This window comes from Phoxinus phoxinus (genome assembly GCF_949152265.1).
Source record: "Phoxinus phoxinus genome assembly, chromosome: 5".
NCBI classification, from domain to species: Eukaryota; Metazoa; Chordata; class Actinopteri; order Cypriniformes; family Leuciscidae; genus Phoxinus; species Phoxinus phoxinus.
The window spans coordinates 12,379,372-12,394,532 of NC_136880.1; the positions used below are offsets into that span (position 1 = coordinate 12,379,372).

At 38.5% G+C, this 15,161-nt stretch overlaps 2 protein-coding genes across 2 annotated transcripts in view; one reads left to right on the forward strand and one right to left on the reverse strand.

Annotated features, from left to right (window-relative positions):
- The window catches only part of mep1bb (meprin A subunit beta b), a 44,144-nt gene that overhangs the window by 14,996 nt on the left and 13,987 nt on the right, over window positions 1–15,161 (forward strand). The window contains exons 8-9 of the mRNA XM_079612077.1: window positions 13,366–13,584; window positions 14,866–15,018. Of these exons, the coding sequence (XP_079468203.1) occupies window positions 13,366–13,584; window positions 14,866–15,018 (372 nt within the window). The remainder of the gene's footprint in view (window positions 1–13,365; window positions 13,585–14,865; window positions 15,019–15,161) is intronic.
- LOC306998198 (uncharacterized protein) lies at window positions 4,497–8,154 on the reverse strand. The gene is made up of 2 exons (XM_079612074.1): window positions 7,689–8,154; window positions 4,497–6,656 (listed from the first exon to the last, which is right to left on the reverse strand). The coding sequence occupies exons 1-2, from the start codon at window positions 7,997–7,999 to the stop codon at window positions 5,759–5,761; spliced, it is 1,209 nt and encodes a 402-aa protein (XP_079468200.1). The 5' UTR covers window positions 8,000–8,154; the 3' UTR covers window positions 4,497–5,758.

The window sequence follows — 15,161 nt, forward strand, 5'->3', positions numbered from 1 at the left end:
TGAAATTGCCTAGAAGCCTATGGAGGAGTGAGCCAGCTCTCATATTTCATCAAAAATATCTTAATTTGTGTTCTGAAGATGAACGGAAGTCTTAAAGGGATAGTTCACACAAAAATGAAAACTCTGTCAGTAATTACTCACCCTCATGTTGTTTCAACCCCGTAAGACTTTCCTTCATCTTCGGAACACAAATTAAGATATTTTTGATGAAATCTGAGCGCTGTCTCACTCCTCCATAGGCTTCTTGAGGGATTGAAACTTGCCGGCCCAGAATAGTTATTAAAGGTGCAACGTGTAATATTTCTGAGGATCTATTGACAGAAATGCAATATAAGATCCATAACTATGTTTTCAGTGGTGTATAAAGACCTTACCTAATGAACCGTTATGTTTTGAGTCATTTATATCTACATAACCGCAGGCACCCCCTTCTATGAAGCTCGACATATTGTGACGTCATGTTTCTACCGTAGCCGACAGCGAACATACAGAGCGTTTCGTCACTAACTTGAATGAGAAGCTGCAGAAAACACATATTGTTTAGGACAAGAGCCGACGGAGGGTAAATCTAAAAATCACGGGTCAACATCGGTGTGGCTTTTCACTGATGGAAGGGAAAAGCTTTCCCTTTCACTGAGGGAAAAAGGCTTTCAAAGCGACGCCGAAGTTGCCTGTTTTCTGCTGGATAGGTAAGGTATTCCAACTTTAACATTGCAAATGAAAACTGTTGTTTCATAATGTTAGCATTACCTAGAAGCTAGCCATAGACACCGTGTGAAGGGACTTTTCCCTTGTCAGTGGTGTAAAATATGTAGGTATATTGTTTCATGTAACTTAGTTATTCTCCCTCCCTGTGTTATGGCTTTTCTAAGTGGGGATAAATGTGCTGGTTACGTTCGTGAGACAATCAGCTGATTAGTACTATTGACTGTAAAACACTAACATTAGCCTACAGCATAACAGTTCATACTAGCCAGCTAAACTAATCTGTAGGGCTGGGCGATAAAACGATAACGATAATTATCGCGATATAATTTTTCTCGATAAAACGATATCAAGAGGTCGATAAATGTTCGATAATGTTTATGCGCCAAAAGCGGAACTTAACTAATTTGAACCGCGCGCCACACGGACCGTTTATCCGCTCGGCTCAAAGTCCAAACGGCAGCGCGAGCTCACTCGAGCAGACGTGTTTACTCTGATCCGTCTCGTTCACGAGATCCAGTGAAGCGCTTGAATTCAGCGAAGAACACAAATGTCTCCGTGATTTAAACTAGTTTAAAGGCAGATGAGACAGCGCTGACGAACAGGAGAAACACTGCGCAACCGATACAGTCAGAAGCTTCTCCGTCGACACATTCCCATAATTTACCAAGGATTTACTGTAACGTTAGCCTAGTAATATTAACTGCACCATGAAATGTGGGATATACATATTGAATTGTATTATATTATTAATGTAGACAGTGTATTAAAGGACTAATGGAATATAATTACAGTATTTAATAATGCATTTAGGCTACTGGTTTTCATACAAATACCATAGAAACCATAAAGTTACATGTTGCCATGATAGTGAGGTGCTGTAGGCTATGCCCGGGTTTATCTGTGATTATCATGATTTAAATACTGATACTGGCATGATACTGAATGACCAATTGTTCATTTTAGTAAAACTCAAACAGTCAGAATATCACATTTTACCAAATTTAAATTACCACATGCCGAAACTAAGAAATAATTTTTTCTAAGATATTTATTTTGTTAAGGAAAAATGACAAATGTTTGAATGTTCCACCTCAGATTTGTGAATGTTCCCCTGTTTGGCAAGTATTTGTCATGATAACGTTATGTTCTGACAATAAACAGTAGTTTAAAACCACAATTAACGCTCTGGTTTCTTTTTGCTCCTAACTTTCACTTATGAGCAAAAATCTGCCTTTAAACTTGAAAGAAATAAAGATTTGACATTTATCGTGAAATTATCGATATCGACTGATATAAAAAAAATATCGTGATCATTTTTTTTGGCCATATCGCCCAGCCCTACTAATCTGTTAGAAAAATTTTGTAGTTGGATAGTTTCATGTGGTTCTTCTCCCTCGCTGTGTTGTGGGTTTGCTATGTGGGGAGAAATGTGCTGGTTACGTCGGCCACCGTAGCTTCTCCTTCCAGTTTGAGAAGGGAGGGATAGGCCGTAAGTGACTGGCTGTTTGCAATTCGCAAACCTCACCACTAGATGCCTCTAAAAATCACACACTGCACCTTTAAAGACATCGTTAAAATAGTCCAAGTGACTACAGTGGCTCAACCATATGTTTATCAAGCGACGAGAACACTTTTTGTGCGCAAAAAAACAAACAAAACTAATGACTTTATTCCACTATTCATTATGTTCTCCGTGGGCCTAAGTGTGTTTACGTAGTATAACTGCACATAGTATATCTGTGTTGCACGTCACCACGTAGGCTCACCATTGGCCGACGCTGGTCATGTGTGTGATGCGTGTGACCTATGGAGGAGTGAGACAGCTGTCAGATTTCACGAAAGTCTTACGGGGTTGGAACAACATGAAGGTGAGTAATTACTGACAGAATATTCATTTTTGGGTGAACTATCCCTTAAATATAAGTAGTGTGGGTGTGCCAAACTAGCACTGTGGTCCAGTCTGTGGTCCAGTCTCTTCATGCCCTGTCTGTGGATAAAAAACAGATTGACTGATGTTACTAAAAATTGGTGAATTATTATTTCATAAACATTTGATAATAACAGTGTGGCTACTCCATAAATGTTAACCCTAAAGTTATTTAGACTGTGCTTTGAGTACTATAAATTTATATTAGTTTTTTTCCAACTGCAAACACATGTTTTCAAAACGATGTCACCCTTTTTCAAAACTCTACACACAATTCCCAAAACTGCACACACAAAATACCTCACATCTCCTTCAAATTGTAACACTGCATTCAAAATGCCATAACCACATGACAGAATGAAGCATTTGCATCAAATGGCAAACACTTCTTTCATAATAGTAAATTTTTGGATATACCATGTAAACACTGTTGTTCTATATCTAAAGCACTCTGGTCTTTCATAGGCTTATATCTACACTTCAATACAATGTTCTACAGTGACAGTAATCTGCTGAGAGCGGGAACAAGTACACTAAACACCAATGCAATGTAGAAACATAACATGTTTTTTAGGCCAAACATTACTGTTGTATACAGTAGCATACAACACAACCATAAACATATGTAAACCAAAAGTATATTCTTTAGAATACAGTAAAGAACACAATTGTGTGTGTGGGGTCTCTGTCCATTGATGGCATCAATAGTTCAAAACAGGTAATCTGACCTTTGACCTATATGTGATTGGTTAGTGATCAGTAAAGCAAAGTGTTTTCACATGTGAGGAGTGTTTTTTTTCTCATGCAACAGTACATTCCACAACAACATGCTGGCACGCTGACAAAATTTTCGTCTTCGAGCATAGTACGGGGATAGTTTCTCTCACCTTAGAGCTCCAATTCAGAGGTCAATGCATCCAACGGTTGTCCTGTAATGGGATGATGTCTGTTTGGTATGCTTTGGCCTTGAGGGGGAAGAACTAGTAGAAGCTTGATGCTCCGCATCCGCCAGTTCAGACGCCCGTCCCATTGGAAGTCTCTGTGGGAAAAAAACTGTAAACCACACAAGATTAAAATGTAGCTTACAAATGTTATACAATGGAAAGGTTCAATAACACATTGTAAAGGATTAGCTACACCTAAAAAATGAATGAACTTCCATCATTGAGGGGAAAATAAGATAATGAGCATCAAAATTCTGTGTAACTTTACCTGCTAAACTTTTCTAATTTGTACTAATTTGCCATACTATGGAAGTAGTAATATAATACTTTCATTGTATGACAATAGCAGCATTGAGAAAGGTCTTCTTTGAAGCTATTATAATAAAATTATAAAAATGTATAAACCAGGGCTTGGCATTAACGTTAACCCTGGTCTTGTACTTGTCCTTTAGACAAATAAATCGTTCATTCACTTGTAAAAAAAACAAAAAGTAGCTTGTCAAGGAATATATAAATTTTTTGAAGTAAGGTTATTCATCTGTGTGTAACGTGTGTGTGTGCGCGCGCGCGCTGTTATGCTTAACGTTAAATTAAAAGAGCACATTAATATGAAAACGGTGATTCAACTGACTTGGAATTAACGTTAACTTACGTTACCTGTGAATTAAGCGGTTGCGTGACATTCATGTTAATACTAGGCATAAATGGCATTATAAAACCCCAATTTGCCCTCCTGTAGGGCATTCCGTCATGTGAAAACTACGAAATAACCGTCCAGTGAATACTTTTAAGTTAATTAATTTTAAGATAATTTAGTTTACTTCCATTCACATTGAAAAATTGCCACCAAAACCTTTACAAAATCGCTAATCAAGATTACAAGCCTAAAGCCTAAACTTAAGTTACAGCTAAAGTCTAATGCTGCGTTCACACCAAGCGCGAATATGCGTCAGGCGCGAGTGATTTCAATGTTAAGTCAATGGTAAGGCGCGTTTACGGGCGTCTGGAGTTCTTGCGGCGCGAATGAGGCGTTTGGCGCGGCGCGGTAGACGCGAATTCGCCTCATTCGCGCGTCTAGTTCGCGCGAATGACGCGAATTGAGCGTTTGGCGCGTTTGGCGCGATACGCGCGTTAAGCGCGAATTGTGCATTTTGTGCATTCACGCGTTTGACGCGAATTCGCGTCTGCCGCCCGAGTTGAAAAATCTGAACTTCTGCGTCAAATTCGCGCCGCGTTAACCAATCAGGAGCCTGCTTGATGTTGTGGCGGCAGGCCCGCCCAGAGTCATTCATTCAAAATGGAGGAACGTATTTTTTTTAAGTTTATATTTTTATTTATAATCAAATTATTTTATGTTTGGCCTGAATAAATTATTTTGAAATATGACAATGCCTAGTGTGGTTCTAATGCACAACATATACATCATCAACACATCATAACTTGATTTTAATATATGACACATTCATTTTGTATTGAATGCTATTTATTCCATATCTAAATCTTAATTATATGAAACATTATTATAGTGTAGTGTGTCTACTACACTATACTGTCACTATACACTATAGTGTAGTGTGTCTACTACACTATAATAACAGAACAATAATAATTATAATAGTGTGTATACTTTAGTGTGTCTGGACAGTGTTGTGTGAGGAAAACAAAGAAATCACAGGACAGGTTAAATACTTTGGGAGGCTGGCTCCATTTATCAGCAAAACAAAAATAAATCACAGATTTTACAGTAATAACCTGAACAAAGAAATGGCACAGACCTATAGAATTATTATCGTGGAATTATCGTGGAAAACCGTTGAAAAAGTTATTGACTCAGGGTCTAAAATTATTAAATGTGCATGTTGTGGTGGACCTGACAGCCTGGAACTGGGCCAGCAGGAGTAGAGCAGACAGATAGACCAGACATGACCTGCAAAACAGAGAGGAGGCAGAACAAAACAACATACAAACCAATAATCAACATATTGCATTTAATAATAAAAAAAAAAATATATATATACACATGTGTGTGTGTGTGTGTATATATATATATATATATATATATATATATATATATAAATAATGGAGGTAAAACTCTTTTAAGATAGTCATGCTCTTTATAGGTTTGTGGGTGGCTCTTAAAAGAGCCGTTGTGGGGAAGTCATGAGGAGGACTTCAAACACTACTCTGTTGGCTGCCATGCTACCGCTCCCTCCGCCGAGAAGTGTGCCATGAAGGCATCCCTCACTCGGACTGCCTCTCTGGAGGAGTTGTTTGCCGCAACCCGACCCAGACCTGGCAGCGGCTCCTCTCCAGCTTGTCCCGCGCCCCTCACAGCAGGTGCCTCTCTCCCCTCCGAACACCTCATGAAATTGTGGAGAAGACACGTCGCCTTCACACACTTCTCCGCAACTTCAGGGTGGACCTCGATGAGCCGCCGGTACATCCTCCATTGTGAGGAGAGGATGCCAAAGGCGTTCTCCACCACCAGCCTGGCTCTGGAGAGACGGTAATTGAAGACACGTCTCTCCGGAGGAAGGCTGCGTCCAGGGAAGGGCCGCATGAGGTTCCTCCGCAGCGGGAACGCCTCATCAGCCACGAAGACATGGGGCTGGGGTCCTCTGTCTTCAGCACCAGGTATATGCTGGTCAGGAGGCAGGTGAAGTGTGCCAGCCTGGAGAGCCTGTCCAAAGGCGGAGTTCGCCAGAATCCCACCGTCACTGGTCCTGCCGTACCCCCCAACATCGATCACCCGGAAGCGATACTTCGCATCCACAACTGCAAGCAGAACGATGGAGAACGTTCCCTTGTAGTTGTGGAACTGGGATCCTGAGTTTGGGGGTGCCTTCATCACCACATGCTTCCCATCCACCGCTCCAACGCACAGAGGGAAGTTCCATCGCTCCTGGAATCCCTCTGCGATGGACCTCCAGTCATCGGTGGTGGGCACAGCCATGTAGTCCTCCACAAGGCAGTCCCAGATGGCAGTCACTACCTGGGCGACGATCTGGCATACTGTGGAGACACCAACCCTGTAGCTGGACGCTATCGTCCTGAACGAGTCCCCAGTGGCAAGAAACCTAGAAAACATTTTTATAAATATTATTAAAAGTACACTTGTAGTTACATATTCAACTATACAATCAACAGGTATACTATTCAATGGTTTATGGTATATTAAAATGCCAATAATCACTGTGTTTATACAGAGAAACATGACACTGAATATTTTAATTTCTAGGTTAATGTCTAGGTTATAGCTAACTCAGTATCACTAGTAAGATCACTGTGTTTATACAGAGAATCATGACACTTTCTAGGTTAATGTCTAGGTTATAGCTAACTCAGTATCACTAGAAAGATCACTGTGTTTATACAGAGAATCATGACACTGAATATTTTAATTTCTAGGTTAATGTCTAGGTTATAGCTAACTCAGTATCACTAGTAAGATCACTGTGTTTATACAGAGAATCATGACACTTTCTAGGTTAATGTCTAGGTTATAGCTAACTCAGTATCACTAGAAAGATCACTGTGTTTATACAGAGAATCATGACACTGAATATTTTAATTTCTAGGTTAATGTCTAGGTTATAGCTAACTCAGTATCACTAGAAAGATCACTGTGTTTATACAGAGAAACATGACACTGAATATTTTAATTTCTAGGTTAATGTCTAGGTTATAGCTAACTCAGTATCACTAGTAAGATCACTGTGTTTATACAGAGAATCATGACACTTTCTAGGTTAATGTCTAGGTTATAGCTAACTCAGTATCACTAGAAAGATCACTGTGTTTATACAGAGACACGACAGTATCACGTCTGCCAATAGAATTTTAATTTCTAGGTTGATGTCTAGGTTATAGCTAACTCAGTATCACTAGAAAGATCACTGTATTACAGAGACACGACAGTATCACGTCTGCCAATATAATATTTTAATTTCTAGGTTGATGTCTAACTTAACGTTAGGTTATAGCAGTTAACGGAGTAACTTACGTTATCACTAGAAAGAGCGCCAACAGTGGTATCCGTACCACAGTTAAAAAAAAATATTGATAGCATAGCAAATACTGCATTTAAAATAGCATATACATTTACTAACCGAAGACAGATGGACAGGCGCTCCGCAGCTGGTATAGAGCGCCTGTAGTTGGTGTCCTGGAGGGTGATCCTCGCTCCGATGCGGGACAGCAGGTCATCAAACTGGGCGCGGGACAGGCGGAAGTACCGCTGAAACCGGCCGTCATCCAGCCGCAGCTCCTGGAGCAAATGGTGAAATTCGCCAAACTGGGTTCGCCTCCGAAGGGTCTGGTGGACCCAAATACGGCGACGATGATCCCTACGCCGCTGTTCTGCTCTCCAGAGTAAATACAGTGCGGTGACTCTCTCGGTAAATGATCGCTCATCAGACATCTTGTAAAAAGATGGCCGCCAGCGGGTCTCGAAACTGACTTTCGCCTCTTGACGCGCGTGACGCGCGTAAATTTCGCTTCAAACTTTTTTTTTTTACGCGCGTCAATTCCGCTCTTGACGCGCGAATGAACACAAAGTGGTCACGCGAATAACCAGACGCGGCAGGCGCGAATTTTGACGCATATTCGCGTTTGGTGTGAACGCAGCATAACAGTTGAGATGCTAACGGACTTTTCCCGAAGACACTAAACCATTTCTATAAAGTAAATATTCAACGGAAGCGTGTTATTTACATAAAAGAATGTGTCAGAAACATTTTTATGTACTATTTGTGTAATTTTGGGGACTAAACTTACCTGAAATTAGCGAAACCAACAGTGAGAGACAGAGTTGCTGCTTGTCGTCAGTTGAGCTCCCCGCCCGTTTCCATGGTAACTCCAGTTCAAATCTGGTTCAAAAGCAACTCGAATGTTCAGTGCGCGCGCAAATTAAAATACGTAGAAGTCACGCAGCATTTACATGAAAGAAGAAATGATGGAGGGAATTATTTGATAATCAGATAAAATATCCTGAAATGTGAGGTTAACATTAAGTGTATAGACTCGTGGCCATCACCAAACTGTAAACGGAATAAGAATATGAAGCATTGAGTGTAAAACAATGTTTACAAAGTCATTTATAATAGGTTATAATAGGCTATAATGTAATATAGTCTATAATATTATATAGCTTTATATAAATGGTTAACGTGGTGTATAAATAAAATTGCTAAACATTTATTAAAAACTAAACATGATAAGGCATGGATATATTTTATGAAATATACACAATATGTACACAATTTACAGATGTAACATGAGGAACAATTTAAAAGGTTTATGTTCAATGTATTTTTTAAATAATATATGTTCAAAATGTATTTCAATATATTTAACAGAGCTTCACATAATGTGAATAGCATATCTATAAATTACAGGAAGGTCTGTCTGTCTGTCTGTCTGTCTGTCTGTCTGTCTGTCTGTCTGTCTGTATACTGTTAACCACATATCTCTCGAACCGTTAGTCCAATGGATTTCAAACTTGACAGGTTTCTTGCTACGGGCACGAGTAAGTGCAGTGTCAAGTTTGACGTTGTTTGGATTAGAAATGCAAAAGATATCGCTAAATATATCGGCAAAAGAAGGTAATTGTTTAAAAATAAACATTCCGACATAAACACTCTGTCAGCTAAACATTTAGTCAGCTACACTGTTTACTTCTGAATATTGTATTTTATTCACAGCTTTTCTCGGAGTTCACTGTGTAGCCTGCTCCCTGAATCGTGTAGTTAAATTTTCCATATTTATTGTATGTCATTATGTCAGTATCAGTATTTGCTTTCATGCACAAATAAAAATGTCACTGAACTTTTGCTGTGTGATTGTAATGAGCCTAACCCAACCCTAACCCTAACCCTACCCTAACAGGCACTTTGCCATCAATTATAGTAACCTATTCGCACACTGTTTGCTCAAGCGTAGCGTTTTCTCTGAGTTACTGTGTGTAGCCTGCTGCCTGATTCATCACGCTTATTCATTTGTGGATGTTAACTGAATCTGTAAGTCAGCTATGCTGTTTACATCTGAATATTATATGTACTTCTCTGGTGCGCTTAATGTTATCGCTACTGTGTAATAGTAGCTTATGCTATTAACCAACAAAACATATCATATTCAATGCGTTCACAATCTCTTTCACAGGCATCATTTGTAGCCTATACACAAACTGTTTTTGCTCAAGCGTATAGTGTTTTCTCTGAGTTCACTGTGTAGCCTGCTCCCTCAATCGTATAGTTCAATTTTCCACATTTATTTTATGTAATTATTTCAGGATCAGTATTTGCTTTCTACCATACACAAATAAAGATGTCACCGAACTTTTGCTGTGTAATTGTAACAATGAGCACTCAAACACACCAAAACAACAATTACTAAAAACACACACAAAAATTTATTTTGCAGAGGCATTTTGCACTAGTTAATATACAATTATTTATAGCGCTATAAGTGCTGGTTTATTGGGGTGGTGTTATAAACTACTGTGATGTTTAAAATGTTTATATGGATATATAGTCATACAAATCTAGTGATTGTAAACTAATGTTAAGAAGCACACATTTGTTAAGTGTAGCCTACTTAACATTATGAGAATGTTCAGCAAATAACATGTTCCCAGAACGCTGTATGACAGCCTAAATATAACATTCATAAAATACTAATAACATTATAAGGACGTTCGGAGAACGTTGTTCTAAGAACGTTTTCAATTAACGTTATGAGAACGTTCATCAATCACGAAATAACGTCAAAAAGACGTTCCAAGAACATTGTTCCAAGAACGTTTTATATCAACGTTATGAGAACGTTCATCAATCACGAAATAACGTCAAAAAGACGTTCCAAGAACATTGTTCCAAGAACGTTTTATATCAACGTTATGAGAACTTTCATCAATCACAAATAACGTCGAAAAGACGTTCCAAGAACGTTGTTCTAAGAACGTTTTATATCAACGTTATGAGAACTTTCATCAATCACAAATAACGTCAAAAAGACATTCCAAGAACGTTGTTCTAAGAACGTTTTATATCAACGTTATGAGAACTTTCATCAATCACAAATAACGTCGAAAAGACGTTCCAAGAACATTGTTCCAAGAACGTTTTATATCAACGTTATGAGAACTTTCATCAATCACAAATAACGTCGAAAAGACGTTCCAAGAACGTTGTTCTAACAACGTTTTATATCAACGTTATGAGAACTTTCATCAATCACAAATAACGTCGAAAAGACGTTCCGAGAACGTTGTTCTAAGAACGTTTTCTATCAACGTTATGAGAACTTTCATCAATCACAAATAACGTCAAAAAGACATTCCAAGAACGTTGTTCTAAGAACGTTTTATATCAACGTTATGAGAACTTTCATCAATCACAAATAACGTCGAAAAGACGTTCCAAGAACATTGTTCCAAGAACGTTTTATATCAACGTTATGAGAACTTTCATCAATCACAAATAACGTCGAAAAGACGTTCCAAGAACGTTGTTCTAACAACGTTTTATATCAACGTTATGAGAACTTTCATCAATCACAAATAACGTCGAAAAGACGTTCCGAGAACGTTGTTCTAAGAACGTTTTCTATCAACGTTATGAGAACTTTAATCAATCACAAATAACGTCAAAAAGACATTCCAAGAACGTTGTTCTAAGAACGTTTTATATCAACGTTATGAGAACTTTCATCAATCACAAATATCGTCGAAAAGACGTTCCAAGAACGTTGTTCTAAGAACGTTTTCTATCAACGTTATGAGAACGTTCATCAATCACGAAATAACGTCAAAAAGACGTTCCAAGAACGCTGTTCCAAGAACGTTTTATATCAACATTATGAGAACTTTCATCAATCACAAATAACGTCAAAAAGACGTTCCAAGAACGTTGTTCCAAGAATGTTTTATTTCAACATTATGAGAACTTTCATCAATCACAAATAACGTCAAAAAGACGTTCCAAGAACGTTGTTCTAAGAACGTTTTCTATCAACGTTATGAGAAATTTCATCAATCACAAATAACGTCAAAAAGACGTTCCGAGAACTTCGGTTTTAGAACGTTTTCTATCAACGTTATGAGAACGTTCATCAATCACAAAATAACGTCAAAAAGACGTTCCAAGAACGTTGTTCCAAGAACGTTTTATATCAATGTTATGAGAACGTTCATCAATCACAAATAACGTCAAAAAGACGTTCCAAGAACGTTGTTCCAAGAACGTTTTATATCAACGTTATGAGAACGTTCATCAATCACAAAATAACGTCAAAAAGACGTTCCAAGAACGTTGTTCCAAGAACGTTTTATATCAACGTTATGAGAACGTTCATCAATCACAAATAACGTCAAAAAGACGTTCCGAGAACTTTGGTTTTAGAACGTTTTCAATCAACGTTATGAGAACGTTCATCAATCACAAATAACGTCAAAAAGACGTTCCAAGAACGTTGTTCCAAGAACGTTTTCAATCAACGTTATGAGAACGTTCATCAATCCCAAATAACGTCAAAAAGACGTTCCAAGAACGTTGTTCCAAGAACGTTTTATATCAACGTTATGAGAACTTTGATCAATCACAAATAACGTCAAAAAGACGTTCTAAGAACGTTTTCTCTCAACGTTATGAGAACGTTCATCAATCACAAATAACGTCAAAAAGACGTTCCGAGAACGTTGTTCTAAGAACGTTTTCTCTCAATGTTATGAGAACGTTAATAACGTTATATGAACGTTCCGAAAACGTTATTTTAATAACGTTTTGTACTAACATTTACACAACTTTTAAAGAACGTTAGTGAATGTTCTGGGAACGTTCCCTGACGCTGTCAAAGATTGTACATTTACAATTGTGTTTCTGATGCTTTCTATTTTCTCAGTGAAGAAATTCATGAAATCATTACTATTAAAATGTAACGGAATATTTTGGTCAGGTGATGTCTGTTTATTTGTTAATCTAGCCACAGTGTTAAATAAAAACCTTGGATTGTTTTGGTTATTTTCTATTAGTTTGCGGAGATGCTCAGCCCTGGCTGCTTTTAGAGCCTTTTTATAACGTGACATACTGTCTTTCCACGCAATTCTAAAGACCTCTAAATTTGTTTGTTTCCATTTGCGCTCTAAGTTACGAGTTTCTCTCTTGATAACATGGGTAGCACTGTTGTACCATGGTGCTTTAGTTTTCTCTCTAACCTTTTTTAATCTAATTGGTGCAACAATTTCTAATGTACTAGAGAAAATGGTGCTCATACTGCTAGTCATTTCCTCTAGCTCATCTGTTTGTTTGGGTTCACTGAGGAGCGGAGATAGATCAGGTAAGCTATTCAAGAATCTATCTATAGTAGTTGGAAGGATTGTTCTGCCTGGTCGATAACGCGGCGCAACATGACACATTTCAGCCGTACGTAGTATGCAAGTTACCATGTAATGATCAGTGAACATCATCACTTTGCGGTATAATATCTATATCGGTTGGATCGGTTCCATATGATATAATTAAATCTAGAGTATGATTAAGACGATGAGTGGGACCACTAACGTTTTGCTTGACCCCAAAAGAGTTTAATAAATCTGTAAACGCAGCCCCTAACGCATCATTTGTCAAAACACAAACAATAAGTTGTATCATGTATTTACAGTATGGAAAAACAACTAATTTAATTCTAATTTAGAAGATTATTAACAAACAGATTATTGTTACGCTCGTTTGATACAATGAGATATTCTCAGGGATGGACATTTATTTTCAGAACACTTTCATTTCACAGGCAAGGAGCATAACTTCAACAAATACGACGACACTACATCCAGTGCCCTGAACGTACCTTATGACTATGGTTCCATGATGCATTACAGCAAGAAAGCTTTCCAGAATGGCACTGATCCCACCATAGTCACCAAGATCCCTGCCTTCAGTGACGTCATAGGCCAGCGCATGGAGTTCAGTGACAGCGACCTGCTCAAGCTCAACAGACTCTACAACTGCAGTAATGCATTTTACACACTATCACATCTAAAATGTGATGAAACCTCTTTCCTTCATAACATGTGATGTTTAGTTTACGTCAATGGTTCTCAACCCAGTTTCTGGACTCCCCAACACTGCACATGTTGAAGGTTTCTTTTGTCTTAGGCTACGTTTACACGTGGACGGCTTTTTTCATAAACGGACATTTCACCCCTCTCCGTTTTCAAAAATAACATCGTGCACACCTGTCAGTTTTCAGAAAAGTGTTCGTTTACATGAACCCGTGTATATGCCGTCAAGAGCATGCCAAACCTGTAGGTGGCAGTGTAACGAGAAGCTCAAGCCCACGTTAGCCAACCAGAATCCCGAATATAGTCACATACTGTGACGTCGCTGCCTAAAACTCTCAGTTTACATGCAAACGTGCAAACAAAGTTTTCCAAAATCTCCACTCTGGCCGGAGTTTTTTGGAAAGAATCGGTTTCAGAGGCGAATTCTCTATTTGCGTGTAAACGAAGGGCACAAACGAAGGGAAATGTGTCAGTTTTTCAAAATAACCATGTACGTGTAAACGGGGCCTAAGACACACATTTCAGGTCCTGGAGTCTCTAATAATGAACCGATGATGACCTGATCAGGTGTGTTTGATTAGGGAGATGTGCAGTGTTTACACAACACCGTTTTCATCCAAGAACAGAAAATGTTTTACATGTGTTAGCCGTTAATTTTCACGACAACTGGGTTATGGGGCCTAAAAATGCAAGTTTTTGAAAATGATACCATCATCGTCCCCATGTAAACAACAAAAACGCAAATGTGTAAAAAAAATAAAAAAAGGCATTCAGTCTATAGGCACGTACTGTTTCTTTACAAAGTGACATCGCCAACTACTGGCCTGGCATGAATGATATAGTATTTTTAATAGTTTTCGTGTATCCGTGTGAACGGGGATCGTTTTGACAACATCGTAGTCTGAAAACGCGAATGAAAACGTTTCCATTTTTAGTACATTGTTGTCGTGTAAACGTACACTAAGTGGGGTTCCAGGAACAGGGTTGAGAACCTCTGGTTTACATCACAGTCATGAACCTGATGGGCTTTTTGCTTAGGGCTGGGTGTTGATACAAGTTTCAAGATTTGATTTGATTCCAAGATTCCAGGAGGGATGTTCTCAACATTAACAAGTTGACAATGGTCAAGTGTATTAAATACTTAGTTTGCAACAAGATCGTACAGAAGAACATGATGAAATGTATGAATGTTTAAAGTGTTCACCTGACAGCATGTGATTACTTCACAGAAAGCTCCTCCACGTTTCTGGACTCCTGTAACTTTGAATCGGAAAATATCTGTGGAATGATCCAAAGCCATGAGAATGCTGCAAGCTGGCAGCGTGTTTCCAAAGCTACAGGTGGACCAGACACTGACTACACCAACATGGGGCGTTGTGATGGCAAGTCTTGTCGATTTTTAATATTTAAAAACTTCAATGCATTCTTTATGATTGAAAAGCTTTAAAGGGATAGATAGGTATTTACTCACACTTGTATCATTCCAAACCAGTTTGGCAGTATTGATTTCAAAACTATCATTACA

Bases quoted from the DNA above. Each gene is read 5' to 3' on its own strand.
- LOC306998198 (XM_079612074.1), bottom strand. From the start codon at position 7,999: ATGTCTGATGAGCGATCATTTACCGAGAGAGTCACCGCACTGTATTTA. The intron at 6,657-7,688 runs GTTAGTAAATGT...AATGTTTTCTAG, and splicing joins CGCCTGTCCATCTGTCTTCG to GTTTCTTGCCACTGGGGACT.